Source organism: Ambystoma mexicanum, chromosome 2q (assembly GCF_040938575.1).
Source record: "Ambystoma mexicanum isolate Mex_15411 chromosome 2q, UKY_AmexF1_1, whole genome shotgun sequence".
Taxonomy (NCBI): Eukaryota; Metazoa; Chordata; class Amphibia; order Caudata; family Ambystomatidae; genus Ambystoma; species Ambystoma mexicanum.
In genome coordinates, this window is record NC_090924.1 from 1,307,023,946 (window position 1) to 1,307,038,707 (window position 14,762).

The 14,762-nt window shown below is 45.1% G+C and overlaps 1 protein-coding gene across 5 annotated transcripts in view; it reads right to left on the reverse strand.

Moving 5' to 3' along the window:
• NOD1 (nucleotide binding oligomerization domain containing 1) overlaps positions 1 to 14,762 on the reverse strand; it is a 567,072-nt gene that overhangs the window by 5,155 nt on the left and 547,155 nt on the right. For all 5 annotated transcript variants that reach the window (XM_069648761.1, XM_069648760.1, XM_069648762.1 and 2 more), the window contains 2 exons: positions 11,332 to 11,415; positions 9,608 to 9,691 (listed from right to left, as the gene is read on the reverse strand). In XM_069648761.1, coding sequence (XP_069504862.1) covers positions 9,608 to 9,691; positions 11,332 to 11,415 — 168 coding nt within the window. The remainder of the gene's footprint in view (positions 1 to 9,607; positions 9,692 to 11,331; positions 11,416 to 14,762) is intronic.

Below are 14,762 nucleotides of genomic sequence, written 5' to 3' on the forward strand. Positions count from 1 at the left end.
GACCTTCTGTTTTGGTTTCCAAGAAAACAGAAATAGAAACCTTTAAGGTAAATGGTAAAAGTACAATCTACATGTCATTAATCAAAAACCATGACCTAACGTTATCTACATCTCAAATCTTTTAGCACAACTCACTTGGCTAAAGTAAATCTCAACACTCAAACACAAATAACATTTGGACTTCTGCAAGCATCCAGTTCATTTATCCACCACCCAGGAAGCAGGTACACAAGTCTCAAATCTTGCCTTGCTTGCACATTTTAGTCATCCTCATCGCCAGGTCTTAAGTCCACAGGTCTCTTCACATGCATCACTAGGCCAGTCTTACAAGGTGTACTGCAGTTATTCTGTTGCCATCTACGTTGCTTCCAGAAAGTGTCTTAAAGTCGGATCAGTGTTGCCTCCACAAAACACATCTTCATGCCATTGTGATGATGTATTTCACACAGACAACACTGGCATTGCATCTTCTTAAACAGCATAACACATTTCTGGAGACATTGTGGATGCCTGTACACTGCCCCCAGAAAATGGTGGTGCCAGCCAAAATAACTTTCATAGCAATGTCATTGCAGCTAAGTACATCCTCAATGTGGCATCTGTTTCCCAAGAATAGACCCTTTGACTCCTGAATTATGCCAGATCGCTCCATTGCCTATAGAAATGTTCAATGTCAAGTTTCGCTGTGCCCTGATTTCATATATCCCACATAACTGAGTTGCTCTGGGTCACGGTCATTGCCTGCTAGGACTCACCACGGCACATCACAATAGCCTCCGATGTGCTCCATGTCAAAGACCATTATGACAATGACATAATTACAAAAGGTAGGCCCCTTGCAGTCTACTGTTCCAGGAACATCTTGAAAACATGGTATCAGGTAATATTATCCCCACCAATAATATCCTCATATATATGGTCGTCGGGAACGGCCATAGGCAATATTATTAGTGGGGATATTTTTTGGGGTAAATGGGACAAGGGGCTGCAGGGGTGTCCCTTGCTGCATTTAAAATATTATAGCGGTTGCAGGGGTGTCCCCCGCAGGTTTCATGGGTTAATATTGCCGCAAAAATATGGCACCATTCTTGTATGGCGATAATTTTGCGGTGCTATTAACACGTGGAACCGAAAACATTTACTTATCCACTTGGCATATCCTTGCTTGGATTTAGACTGCAGCATGGAACCATCATTGCATTAAAATGATTCTATGGTAATGTGTTGACTATAGTAGATGTTAGTAACAATTAGCATGTTGGCTCTTTCTTCTGCCTTTGGCATGGTGCCTCATGACTGATCCTTGGTGAACGCCCACTGGGAGTGGGAAAGGAAGTGTTCGAGCTCCATGAGAATCAGGAGTGGATGTAGAGCTAGGACTAGATCCCGTCAACCACAGTGTTTTTGAAGCAAAGGGAGGAAAAAGAAAGGATCCACAGTGACAGAGGATGCAGAAAGGTCACGTAGAATGAAGACGGAGGAGTGGGGAGCATGAATAAGAAGCTGGAGGCATGGGTGGGAGCAGTCTTGGAGCGTTTGGAATGGAAAACAAATTGGAGGGGGTTACAGTGAGTGAATCTCAAGATAGGGAACTTGGGGGGATATGAGGGAGACAGGGCAAAAAATTGAGATTATTGGGGTCAGCTTCTTGTTTGAGTCGCTGTTGTGTAGCAGTCTTTTCCAAACACCAGGGATATTCCCGAAATTACACCCCCATTGCATCAGGACCTTTATCTGTCAACACATTACAGGCAAAGGGCCTCTACATTCTCTGACAATATTCTCACGGCACCATGTGTCATATACTGCTCTTAATATGCACTCATGAAACCACTTCGAATACTTAGGTAAAAGTCCTAATGGAATGGGACCCATGATTACGTTTTTCCATTACAAACAATTCAGTACAAAAAGTTTATCAACTTTGCACAATGAAAACAATGATGGTTTTATGCACGCATGTTAGAAAAGAGAGGTTGAATAGGACGGGGAGGGGAGTGGCAGTGATGGACACAAGGTCTGTGTGTTAATATGAGGTGAAAAAAGACCAATTGGTGCACATGATGGGTTGGCAGAGCGCAGGATAAGTAGACATTCAATTGGGAAGGCGGGGCCAAGTGATAGGGTGAGGATAGCGTGAGGAAATGGGTGATTTGGAAAATGAGCAAAGGTGGAGGGTGGCCAAGGTGTCACATTTTGGTGACTTTAGAGGAGATGTAGAAGATAAAGTGATTAGCGGAGAGCGAGGAGGAACAAGAGGTTCTTGGTGGGAAGTGCATGGTTTGGAGGGTCATGCATAGTTGCTGTAGTTGTGAGTGATGAGAGGAAATCAGGTCAGCAAACTAGGAGGACTTTGCAGAGTTGATGGTGGTGGTAAGGGCAAGTCCAGTCTCTGTAGGCTGGAAGGACAGTGGGATACTTGCCGTTCCACAAGCAATAAAGGCAACGATGCATGGTTGTCCACGGCAGCTGGATGGCTTGGGAGATCTATGGCTGCAGGTATAGGTAGGAGGGGATGAATGCATGGGCAGGATAGTGATTACCGAAGGGGTGGATAATGCAAATGGTGCAGTGTTTAATTTAATTATGGCAAATTCAATGGAGTGAGCAAGCAGCGGAGAGAGAGCTAAGAGGAGGAATTTGATGTGGTCATGGAAAGGGGACATGGAGTTGAGCTTGCATGTACATTTGATGGATGGCGGAGTGGAAGGGGAAAGAGATGGGGAAGTCCTTCAGTGAGTGTTCAGAGTGGGAGTGGCTGTTAGTGAGAGTAGTGGAGTGCAGGTGGAAGCTAATAATGTGAGATACAAGTAGTTACCTTGCTTATGGGTGAAAAGGTTCTCTAGGTTGACTCGTGAGTTGTCATAGTGAAGAGGACTGGATGAGCATAACACATATTAGAGAGGTTGCGGTCTTCCATAACACCAAGGATATCATCAGGTTGGAGGGTTTTGGGCAACATTGGAGAAGAGGTTAATTGTGCCTTGCAGGTGATTGATGAGAACAGGGAAAGGGATGCGAGAAAGTAGTTGGAGAAAGATGTTCACAATGAGGAAGGAGTGCACTGAGAAGGATGAAGAGGGGCTGTTAAGGTGCCGTTGATGATCATGAGGTCCACAGCACCACCTTAGTCCAGGTGAGCGACGGAAAGAAGCAAAGTTAAAGTTAAGGGAAGCCAAAGTAGCAGTGTATTTGTGGGATTATCTATGCTGCAGTGATTTCCATCACTAACAGTTTGGGATGATGTGAAACAGTGGTGAGAAAGGAGGTATTTCTGCAGAGAGATTGGGCATTGTGGAGTGAAATGGCCCTAAAATGCCATAACAAAAGGCTGGAGTCAGTATAAGGGCTCCCCAAAACGAAAAGACTGCTTTGAATTAACATGGAGATAAGGCCCTGCAATTTCAAAGTGAAAAGGAGCGAAATTAGGCATCAAAACTTGTGGATGCCTAAATATTTTAATTGCCGCATGGAAGGGAAGACATGAGACTATATTTGCAAAAAAGACTTAAATGGCAGAAGTCCTATTATCAGAAACGACAGTCTTCAGCATGTTAATTGAAAATGCCCAGATCATGTGCAAGCCTGCACAGCAGAGTGGGCTTTTTACTGTGACAAGATTAATTGCATGCAAAATCCCTTTTTCCCTTTCAGTTAAAGATATGCTCCTCAATATGTGTGCAAATATATAATAAAGGAACTAGAATTCTGTTCATAAGGAGCCCATCACAGAGGAACCCATAAATTCACAGAATCTGCAAGATGTGAATTGCAGCAGAATGAAAGGTTTCACAGATAAAAACTTCAACCATTGACATTGCAATTGTGCCTTTAAAATTAACACTTTACTCATTCAGATGGACAGCTAAAGTCTTTAAATATACATTTATGTTGCTCTTCTGTGATCACTGTTTGAAGATAATTACTGTTGCAAGGGTTTACATGTTCAGATTGTGTGCATTTGCTAAGGATGGCTAAAAGTAAATCCTGTTCAGCAGAGGTATGCTTGGTTTCTAGTTGCATTTCTTTGCTGTAGGCCCCAGAAGTGAAGCTAGCTTCCAAAGCCCCATTGTCATGGGAATGAAAGTCTGGTTTGAGGACATTCTGTTACAAATTCTGTTAAAAATACAAACCTAAGGCTGGTAGAGATCATTTGTGCAGGGGACAATATAAGAAAATTGTCCTGCTCCCCAGGTTTTATGACTAAAACCACTTAGGCCATCATAAATCTGGCTATCAGCCCTTGAAGCTGTGGGCTAATATAAACAAAAGCCTCCCTCTTGACATCAGAGTCAACTCAACACCAGATCCCTTCTGAGGGTGGGGGCAGAGTTGAGGAGTGGTTTCACACCCATTGCACACAATCAGAGATAGGCAGTTTATGGGATAACTTGGGAAATATTAATCATATACTATTCATTGTCAAATTTCTGAAAAGCTGGTGAGTCAAATCCGATTTTGATGGAGCCTACACAACCCACGTTATTTCGTAAAATATCATGGGGCATTCCTGGTGTGACTGAAAAATATGAAAAATTGAGGAAACATGCTAAAGGTGATCAATATTCCGCCCACCGAGCGCCAGATTTTTCATGAATATAGTTTGAGAGTAAAGGAGGAGAAACCGTAGCTCTGCTATGGACTAAACTACAAACTTCTAAGTAGGGTTATTTGATTTGCAATAAAATGTAGTATTACAAAAATGCTGGTGTATGTGTCATAATATGATGAGAAAGGGCATTTGTCAGGCAGTGAGATATCCATGTGCAAAAACCAGACCCAGCTCCCTGTCCCAGTTAGATTATTGATGGGGTATTCTCCCCTGGCTTCCCAGAACACTTCCACTTTCTTTGGACCTATCGGCCCACAGATGGGAGGGAACCCTTGAACACTGCCATATCAATTTTTCAAGAACTACGACAAATCAGTGATGTCACTTGCCTTATAAATAAATAGGTCACTCCGCCTCAAATCAGGACTCTCCCTACCAAATCTGAGGTGTGCAGCTGACCAAATCTGGAACCATATTTGCAGAGTTGGGCCTAAATCTTGGAGTAAAGCCAGGAGATGGAGTGGGACCTTTTTGGAGGACAGAGAGAGACCTTCACTGACCCCATGATTGGCCCTGCCATGATGACCTGTTGCTCCCTTGATGTCGATCAAGCCCACTCCTGTAAGTATATATATCCCAAGCAATAGAATAAATAAGCCCCATCTTCTTTAGCATTGCCATAGAGATTCCCCCATGGAAAAAAAAACCTATCTTCTTTGTTTGTGTAATTCTGTAATTTCCCCTTTGAAAGATATTTCACTTGACTGTGCGTTGTAGTAATTGTTCCCATTGAAAATCATTTGTGCTTGCCTGTGCATTTCAGCCATTTCCCACTGAAGAATCCCCAATTGCTTGTGTAGATCCCTTGTAGACTTTGTTCAGTAAATCAATTAATTTCCACATTATTTCATGGGATCAAGATAGTTAGAATTCAAAACTATCTCTTCCTAGTGTCTTGCAAATTTTATAGTTCTAAAGCGTTTCCCCAAAGATTTAATTTCATTGGGAACTAAAAATGAATTTGTCTGTGTGTTTAAATGGTGTTTTCCAAAACGAATTTCTATTTGCATCCGTCAGTTTAAATCCAAACCAATATCCTATTCAGAGTAATCTCTTTGCTCAGAGCCTACCAGTTATCTGCCTCTCAATTTACTAAAAAACGATTTTCCGATCGTGATTTACCCAGTGCTTAAAGCGGACCTGTCATTTGCAGCCTTAGTAAAAGCGAGTGGCATTTGCATTTTTATTTCCCTGGAAATTTAGTTTAACCTTTGATAAACCGTTTTTCCTAGTCTTTCCCTCTTCCATACTATATTTTGATAACGGATTTCCAATTGCATTCCTTTTTTTATTCTTCATTTGGCTACGTGTTACACGTACCAAAATCGATTTTCCTATTGTGTGCTGGCTCGTCTGTCCTAAAGCCCTATTTATTTTCTAGTCCAAGCAGCACAAAGTACCCTTTTGTGCTGCCCAATAGCAGTTGTGCTAACTAAGTAGAACCCCATTTCACCCTGTGCAGAAAAACGAATTGTCTCATTCATTGCTGGTTCCCATATTGTTTCTGAAAACCACATTTAAAATCAGATGTTGACCGGGTGTTCCCATTCCCTACCACTGCCTTCCATTCAAAGTTGACAAACCTTGGAGGTCTACGGGGGGTGAGGGTTGCTGGGAATCAAGAATCATTTGTGTGCGCATGCACTTTTTCTGTGGATTGCATTCATTTTCATGGTGATTTGAACGGGTGATAGTGGTGAAATCAGTAAAGTAAATCCATGTGCCATAGCTGCGTTGTCTTAGTGTGCCACTGGACTAAAAGTACTCCGAAGTATATGTTGCCATACCTTGGTGGCTATTGTAACTGTCTTCAATTTTACCATTAAATCACAAATTTATAAATATTCATTGATAACACACCAGCCTAGTTCCTGGTCTACTGTGATACGGGGGTGCTGGTGGAGGTTGGGTACAAGACAGGTTGGAGGCCTCCTTTAAAAACGATTTGGGATTGTAAAAATAAAGAGCGGTTTTATTGTGCACCTCAATCATTGCAAGGGAAAGAGATCCCCGATTTGCTTGTGCTGCATAATATATCGTGACAGCATTCGAGGCCAAGGTTGAGTTCATGGGATGAGGGAAAGCAGAGGTTAAGCAGGTAGTTATATGGTTAGCAGATGGGACGTGATTGGGGTAGATGACATTGAAGTATGTGGGAAGGAGAATAGAGGAGAAGCTTGAGTCATCTGACAGGCGGGTGGGGTAGTGGAATAGAAGCAGGATAGGTGGAGACCATAAGAGAGGTTGAGGACAGTTAGAAAGAGTTGCTGGGTTGATAGTACCATGTTCAGGATAAGACGGTCGGGAGAAGATGCAGGAAAGGTCCTGGAGAAACCAAGTGCAGTATGGCAATCATCTTTAGGGCCTTACGTGCCCAAATGTAGCAGCAGTGATCAATTACAAGGACTTTGCAATCAAAGCCACTAATAGCAATTACCTTGTGCAACTTAAGTGACCAAATGCAGTTTCAGATAAATATGAGGCTAGGAGGGTTCACACGAAATCTCACGAGTCATTTGCACAAATATAGAAAAGCATGACTCATACTGTTGGCCTCCAAGTGTAAGTGGTGGGCTCCTGATGGGAAGAGATGGGCCAGAGGGGGGTCTTGGATGGTCCAGGCCTGAACAGAACCAGACACCTTGCCTTTACCAATAATGTCAGGCCATTGGAGGCCTAGGTGGTCACGTGGTTAAATGTAGGCAATTTGGGGGCCTGCCTGACTTGCGTGCACTACGGCCGAGGACAAACAAATGTGAGGCCTGCATGGTGTTTACTCATGTGGTCTGGAGAGTTGCTAGGTGGAAATATATAATGTATGCAGTGCAACTCAATATACATCAGCTCAAGTGTTAATCAGCCACACATGTTGCACATATGTTGGCACCTCCAAAACTCCTAAATTGCCTTTTATTGCACGAAACAACACTATTCTGCTTTCATCACTGAAGTTTGATCAGCAAACATAACGGGAAATAGACTGCAGCTGAATATCAGCTGATAGGTTTGCAATATACACGAATCACTGAAGTGCTGGAATGCCTAAACGCAAGCCCTGGAGAAAAAAAAAGGAAAAGCATCAAGCAAATGGGAAGGAAAATCAAGGACTGAACACAAATCTGGAGAAGATTCACAAGCTGGGACTAGCCAGAAAATGCGGTATGCTGGGAAGGGGTGATGTGATAGATTCAGGGGCAGGAAACTTGTGATTTCATAAAAGCAAAAAGGGAGAGGGCACTGCAGATGGATAGAGATGGGCATCTTTGGGTGGAGATGGGGGAACACGTTGATAGTATGTGGAAACAAAGGGTAAAGGTTGAAATGGCAAAGCTGCTGTGTTATGAGGCATCGGAGTAGTGGCATGAGGTGAGGGGATAATGAGGCAGGGCATTAGTGGTATGAGGCGAGGGGATAATGAGGCAAGGGATTAGTGGCATGAGGTGAGGGGATAATGAGGCATGAGGCGAGGGGATAATGAGGCAGGGGATTAATGGCATGAGGCAAAGGGATAGTGAGGCAGGGGATTAGTGGCATGAGGCGAGGGGATTAGGGGCGTGAGGCAAGGGGATAATGAGGCAGGGGATTAGTGGCATGAGGCAAGGGGATAATGAGGCAGGGGATTAGTGGCATGAGGCGAGGGGATAATGAGGCAGGGGATTAGTGGCATGAGGCGAGGGGATAATGAGGCAGGGGATTCGTGGCATGAGGCGAGGGGATATTGAGGCATGGGGATAATGAGGCAGGGGATTAGTGGCATGAGCCAAAGGGATAATGAGGCAGGGGATTAGTGGCATGAGGCGAGGGGATGATGAGGCAGGGGATTAGTGGCATGAGGCGAGGGGATAATGAGGAAGGGGATTCGTGGCATGAGGCGAGAGGATAATGAGGCAGGAGATTAGTGGCATGAGGCAAGGGGATAATGAGGCAGGGGATCAGTGGCATGAGGCGAGTGGCTGGTAAGGCATGGGATCAGTGGCATGATGCGAGTGGCTAGTGAGGCATGGGGTCAGTGGTATGAGGCGAGTGGCTAGTGAGGCATGGGATAATTGGCATGTGGCAAATAGTGAGGCATAGGATCAGTGGCTTGAGGCGAGTGGCTAGCGAGGCATAGGATCAGTGGCATGAGGCGAGTGGCTGGTGAGGCATGGGATCAGTGGAATGAGACAAGTGGCTACTGAGGCATGGGATCAGTGGCATGGGATCAGTGGCATGGGGTGAGTGGCTAGTGAGGCATGGGATTAGTGGCATGAGGCAAGTAGCTAGTGAGGCATGGGATTAGTGGCATGAGGCAAGTGTCTAGTGAGGCATGGGATTAGTGGCATGAAGCGAGTGGCTAGTGAGGTATGGGATTAGTGGCATGAGGTGAGTGGATAGTGTGGCATGGGATCGGTGGCATGAGATGAGTGGAAAGTGAGGCACGGGATCAGTGGCCTTAAGCAAGGATAGTGAGGCATGGGATCAGTGGCATGAGGTGAAGATAGTGAGGCATGGGATCAGTGGCATGAGGTGAAGATAGTGAGGCATGGGATCAGTGGCATGAGGTGAGTGGCTACTGAGGAATGGGCTCAGTGGCATAAGGCAAGTGGATAGTGAGGCATGGGATTAGCAGCATGAGGCGAGTGGTCATTGAGCCATCCAACTAAACAGTTTCAGGAGTGTGTGCAGAGTAATATGGGGCACGGGGTGAAAGAATGACGGGGCAGTACATGCTTTTGATCCAGTAAAAAGAGGAATGATGGGAAAGAGCACAGAGGAAGAGTTGGTCCTGAAGAAGGAAGATACTTTGCAAGACGTTTGCTGGCAGAAAAGGAAAGAGGCTAGTGGTTCCTTCTCAGTTTATGGAGTTGGCCTCAGTGAAGTAGGGCCCCTTTAGCTCACTACCAAGCCAAGAGAGGCGGTTCAGCAACCTTCATGGCATGTCCTACACCGGCATATATCTCAGACAGGGACAGAGCATAGATGTAGGTTTGGCAGATTGAGGGGTGCAAAGCTTACCAGATCTCCTCGATCACTGTGTTCTCCTTCAGCACCTCCACAAAGGCCATGGCTCCTTCGAAGGTGATCTCATTCCGGATGAGCCTTGGAAAGGGCGGGAAAAATAAAATGGCAAGGTCAGCAGCGTTCTGCAATTCCTTCTCATCTCACACATCTGCTCCAAGCATTTAAGAGAACACGTTTAGGGCGAGCAGGAGATCGGATCAGTGGGGTTCTACCTCTTCATGGTGCTTAAGTGGCACACATTTCAGCACGTGCCACAAGATGATATGCTGTTTTATGCCACATTCCAACCAGTGGCTCGTACATTTGTGCTCCTTTCCCTCGCTTCTCCATCAATAGCTTCTATGTTGCCACTGTATAGGCACAGTGTTTTTAACATGTATGCTGTTACTTTGCAAGGGTCCTTGAATGGTCTGGAAGTGACAGAACATGCATAGACAAGTTCTCCACACATTGCTCTGCCTCCAGGGCATTTTGAATCTGCTTCCTTATAAGCAGAGATGGATGCACTGTGTGCGAAAACTCCCACATGCAAACTGACAGCATGTAGGATCCATAGAGATCCTGTGTAATGGTGCCTACCATGTTTTTTTTACATGGCAGCCCACACTAATGGTCACTGCACTATATGTCTGCATGTGTGTACAGTGGTGGTTCAAGTGCACGTTTCACCTACTGTGGATAACGGTATGGGAGTCCTGGGTTTCTGTGCCATCATCTAGCCTAAGCAAAAAATGTCAAAAGCCATAAGAATGAGCGGGGGCCATAGAAGCAGACGTGAGCACACGCCTTCCAATGGATGGACTAGCAACAGGAACATTGAGGAAAACGAAAATTCGATACTGATTGGCCTCCGGATCTGCTCTGAGATTTGTACCCCCTGTCCGATCACACTGAACAGCTATCACTGCTCCTAGCAATCACCTCCTTCCCTCCCCACCCCTTATCGATGGCCTCCACCATTGCATCAACCATCACATGGCAGCCAATCATGACGCTTTCAGTGCAGAGATGCGTCTTTAGAGCCTTTTCCATCCCCGGTCATTCTCTGTGGGCCTCGTTACCCCTGTTTCATGGGTTGTAAAAAGTCTCCTCCGTTCAAAAAATGTTGAATTGCACAGCATACTACACACCAACCTCCATCTGTATCCCCCCCAACCCCACCCTCTCGGTTTGGTTTCTTTTTCAATTCACGTTTACCCCTTTTGAACATTCTCTGACAAAAAGTAATGGTAAATGTCACGGAGAAACCACAGGCAACCCTCATGAAAGCTTGGCACCACATGCATCACCACATCTCCTTGCACGGAACACACCCAATGAAACGAAGCATTTACTGCCTTCTCCTTTAAAGTGCCATGCCATAAACTTAAACGTTTGCTCGCGCCACAAAACCAAAATTCTCGGAAGTCTTTTTTCCATTTACCATTTGAATCATTGTACCTCATAGGCAATTAGCTTTTGCCTAAATACTTTTAAACTAGACCACAACAAAATAAGAGCTAAACCCATCGAATTCTGCTCTAACCTTTGTGTGTAGAAGCACTGGAACATGCCCACATGTGTGTGCCTCCTTTACATGTGCTTTACTATCTTGTATTCGGAGGCTATCCAATGAATGTGCCAGTGACTCAAATGAGCAAATGCCGAGTTCCCGCTGCTGCCCACGGCTCAGAGAGCTCCCTTTGTGGGCCAGGAATCACCCCAGCCTGTACACTCACCACAGATTTTTCAAAGTCCGGTTGATTTTCAGCATTTCTGCAAACCGCTCGGCCACCTCGTCATTAAGTTTGTTTTCGGTCAACCTAGTGCAAGGAAACAGGGGTTCGTTAATGGACCTTGAGTTCAAGGAGGGTCTGTACTGCGTTAGCCAGACGAAAGCCAAGTGCATAAAAACCATTGAATAACCATCACAACACTGGTACATTTTCATCTATGGATCTCAACCAGAAACACAACCAGTGAGTTTAAGTGCCAATTTGCGATGCAAGAATCCCAGACCGCTTGCAATGCTTCCTTAATCCACATTTATTTTATTTTTTACTTTTCCTGGACTATCCGGCCCACTCCAGTTACCCTAGACAAATATCTCAACAGAGCCAGAAATCAACACGCAAAGCGCAATGGGAAGACCTTTCCCCAATGATAGGGCTTCTAAGTCTCTTAGGGCCTTTTTTACTACGACTTGGCTCATAGTGCACCCCCTTTCTTAGAACCAATAGCAACATCATGGTGGAAAGGCTTTCTTGAGATGCCAGAGTTTGCCTCAACTTGTTCTGTATGCTGGATCTGCAGATTAAGCATTTAAGAACCTTTTGAGACAGAGGGGGAGCATTTGGATAATTGTTATAATGTAGATTTCAGATAAGCCTAGCACTGGCTTGAGAGGTGCCCTGTCTTCGCAATGAAATGGCAGGGTTGGACACTTACAAACGGAAATCCAACCTCACTTGCATGTCCTCGGTGCCACCCAGATAGTCAAAATGGGGCATTTGAAGGGCATCAGGCCTGCTCAAGAGACAGGGTCCTGGACCTCTGACAAAGATCCAATAATGCACTGATGCTTGCACAGTTTACAGCAGCAGTCTGCTATTTATGGCATTGCAGCATTCCACAGTGTTTCAAAGGGTTGAAAAGCAGCAAAAAGCAGCATGTAAACAGTATTTGTATTTGTATTTATTTATTTATAATGCGCACCAAACCCAGGGGTAGCCAGGCGCAAAGGCAGCAAGAGGGTTGCAAAATTTAGTTACATACAGTAGGGTGAGGTCCAGCTGCGGTTACAGTGCCGGACGTATCACACCAAATAGGAAGGGTAGGACATAAACACTGTAGGCTGTACTATATACATATTTACATTCAATGAGGTAAGGAGCCACATGGTAGTGGCGCATCTGGGCATCGGAAGGTCATTATGAGTAGAGAGATTTGAGCCAGTGGATAGTCCTGGCTCTGAACTGGTGGTAGGGTAGGTACTCCCTGCAGGTAGGAGGAAGGGAGTTCCAGAATTGCGCTGCTTTTACTGGGAAGCTATTACCTCCAGACATTGTACGTTTGAACCTGGGCACCAGAAGAAGGTTGGAATTGGCCGTTCTCGAGAGGCGAGAGAGGGTGGGTCTAGTAAATCTGGCGATGAGGTATTGAGGGGCTGCTTGGTGGAGGCATTTATGAATCAGAGATACCGATTTAAGGAAAATCTTGTCCTTGGTGGATAGCCAGTTGACAGATATTCTGGAATCTGAGATATGGGCTTTCTTCGGGATACTGAGGGCCGCTCTAAGGGCATTATTTTGGAGGATTTGGATTTTATTTGAGATATATTTGTTACAACCTACATATAGAGCGTTACAGTAGTCCAACTTTGACAGGATCAGCGCCCTGGCCAGGGTGGTACAGTTGGTGGGGGAGAGAAAGGGTTTGGCTGCCCTAATGAGTTTGCAAGTGTAGGAGGTGGCGGAGGCCATTGCATTCACTTGTTTGTTGAAGGTGGGGGTGTAATCTAGATAGAAGCCAAGGGTTTTAACCTCCTTAGCTACTTTGATCTTGTTATCGTCAATTATGAACGATGAGTATTTGTGGCCCAGTTTGTTGAGGTAGTGTGTAGAGCCTAGAATAAGGAGTTCCGTCTTGTCATCATTCAGGCATAGACCGTGTGAGGCCATCCATGCCTGGATGATGAGGTACACTTTATTAACGAAGGCCAAATCCTTGTCGTAATCCCCCGACAACGGGATGAGGATCTGGGTATCATCGGCGTAATTAGTGTAGGTGATACCCAAATCGTCTAGATCATCGAAAAGGGGCTTTGTGAAAATGTTATAAAGTGTAGGGGAGACGCAAGATCCTTGAGGCACGCCGCAAGTGATAGGTGTAGGGTCGGCTACTGCTGACAATGAGAAGACTCTCATCGTGCGGTTATTGAGGAAGGATTGGATCCAGTTGGTTGCTTTTTGAGAGAAGTGGGCAGCTTTTTGTAGGTGGTTGCACAAGATCTCATGGTCGACCAGATTGAAGGCCGCAGAGAGATCGAGGAGTAACAATAGTGCTGTCTTGCCCTGGTCTCTCACCTCGTCTATCTGTGCCTTGAGATCTATAAGTGCAGTTTCGGTTCCATGCTGTGGCCTGAAGCCCGATTGTCGGACGCCTAGGAGATGGAAGTGCTCAAGGTAATGTTGGATCTGGTGGTATGCTAATTTGTCGATGATTTTAAGAAGGAACGGTACTGTGGTGATGGGACGGTAGTTAGTTGGAGTGGATGGGTCTAAATTCGTTTTTTTAAGCAGAGGGAGGACCCAGGACTGTTTTAAATTATTAGGTACGGTGCCTGATGTGAAAGACGCATTTATTAGTTTGGTAATAAATGGTGCGAGATCACGGGCTGCATCCTTGATCAGTTGAGCGGGGCATAGGTCTCCGTGGCAATTTGAAGGTTTGAGGGTGAGAATAGTATTTTCTACCTCTTTGGTGGATACTTTATGGAAGTTAAAGGGGGGGGTTGTGCGCTGGGGGGATGATTGAGTCAGGTGAGCCTTTTTATGGGAGGCGGTACTCGGCTTAGTAGAGGAGAGCAGAGTTTCTTTTTTAATGCTTATTTTAGTCTTAAGGGAGGAGATTTTGTTCGCTAGGGCATTTTGTATGCCCGTGCACCAGTTTTTATCTTTGATACATGAGTCGGGCACTTGGATCGGGGATTCAACCTCTTTAAGTATTGTGAAAAGCTCTCTAGTGTTAGATTTAGCTTGTGAGATTCACGTACTATAAGACGTTTTTTTGGCCAATATAATTTCTTTTTTATATTGGGAAGCTAGACTGCTCAAGTTTTTTTTTGTTATTTTCTGAGGGGTAAGCTCGCCAGATTTTTTCACAGCGTTGCTTTTCTTGCCTGAGGGCTTTAAGATGAGGCGAAAACCAGGAGTTGATGTGTTTCCGGGGCTTGCTCTTTTTTAACTTTAAAGGGGCTATGGCATCAAGTGATGAGAGCATGATTTTATTATAGTTGTCCACCATCGTGAATGGATCTGTATGAACCGGGATGGCATTCAAGGTTGGTGTGATTAGCTGGATCAAGTTTTCGGGGGTGATGTTTTTTTTATTTCGGGATTGGACAGCTGGAGCTATGCTGTTAGCTTGTGCTGGGGTTGCCTCTAGGGTG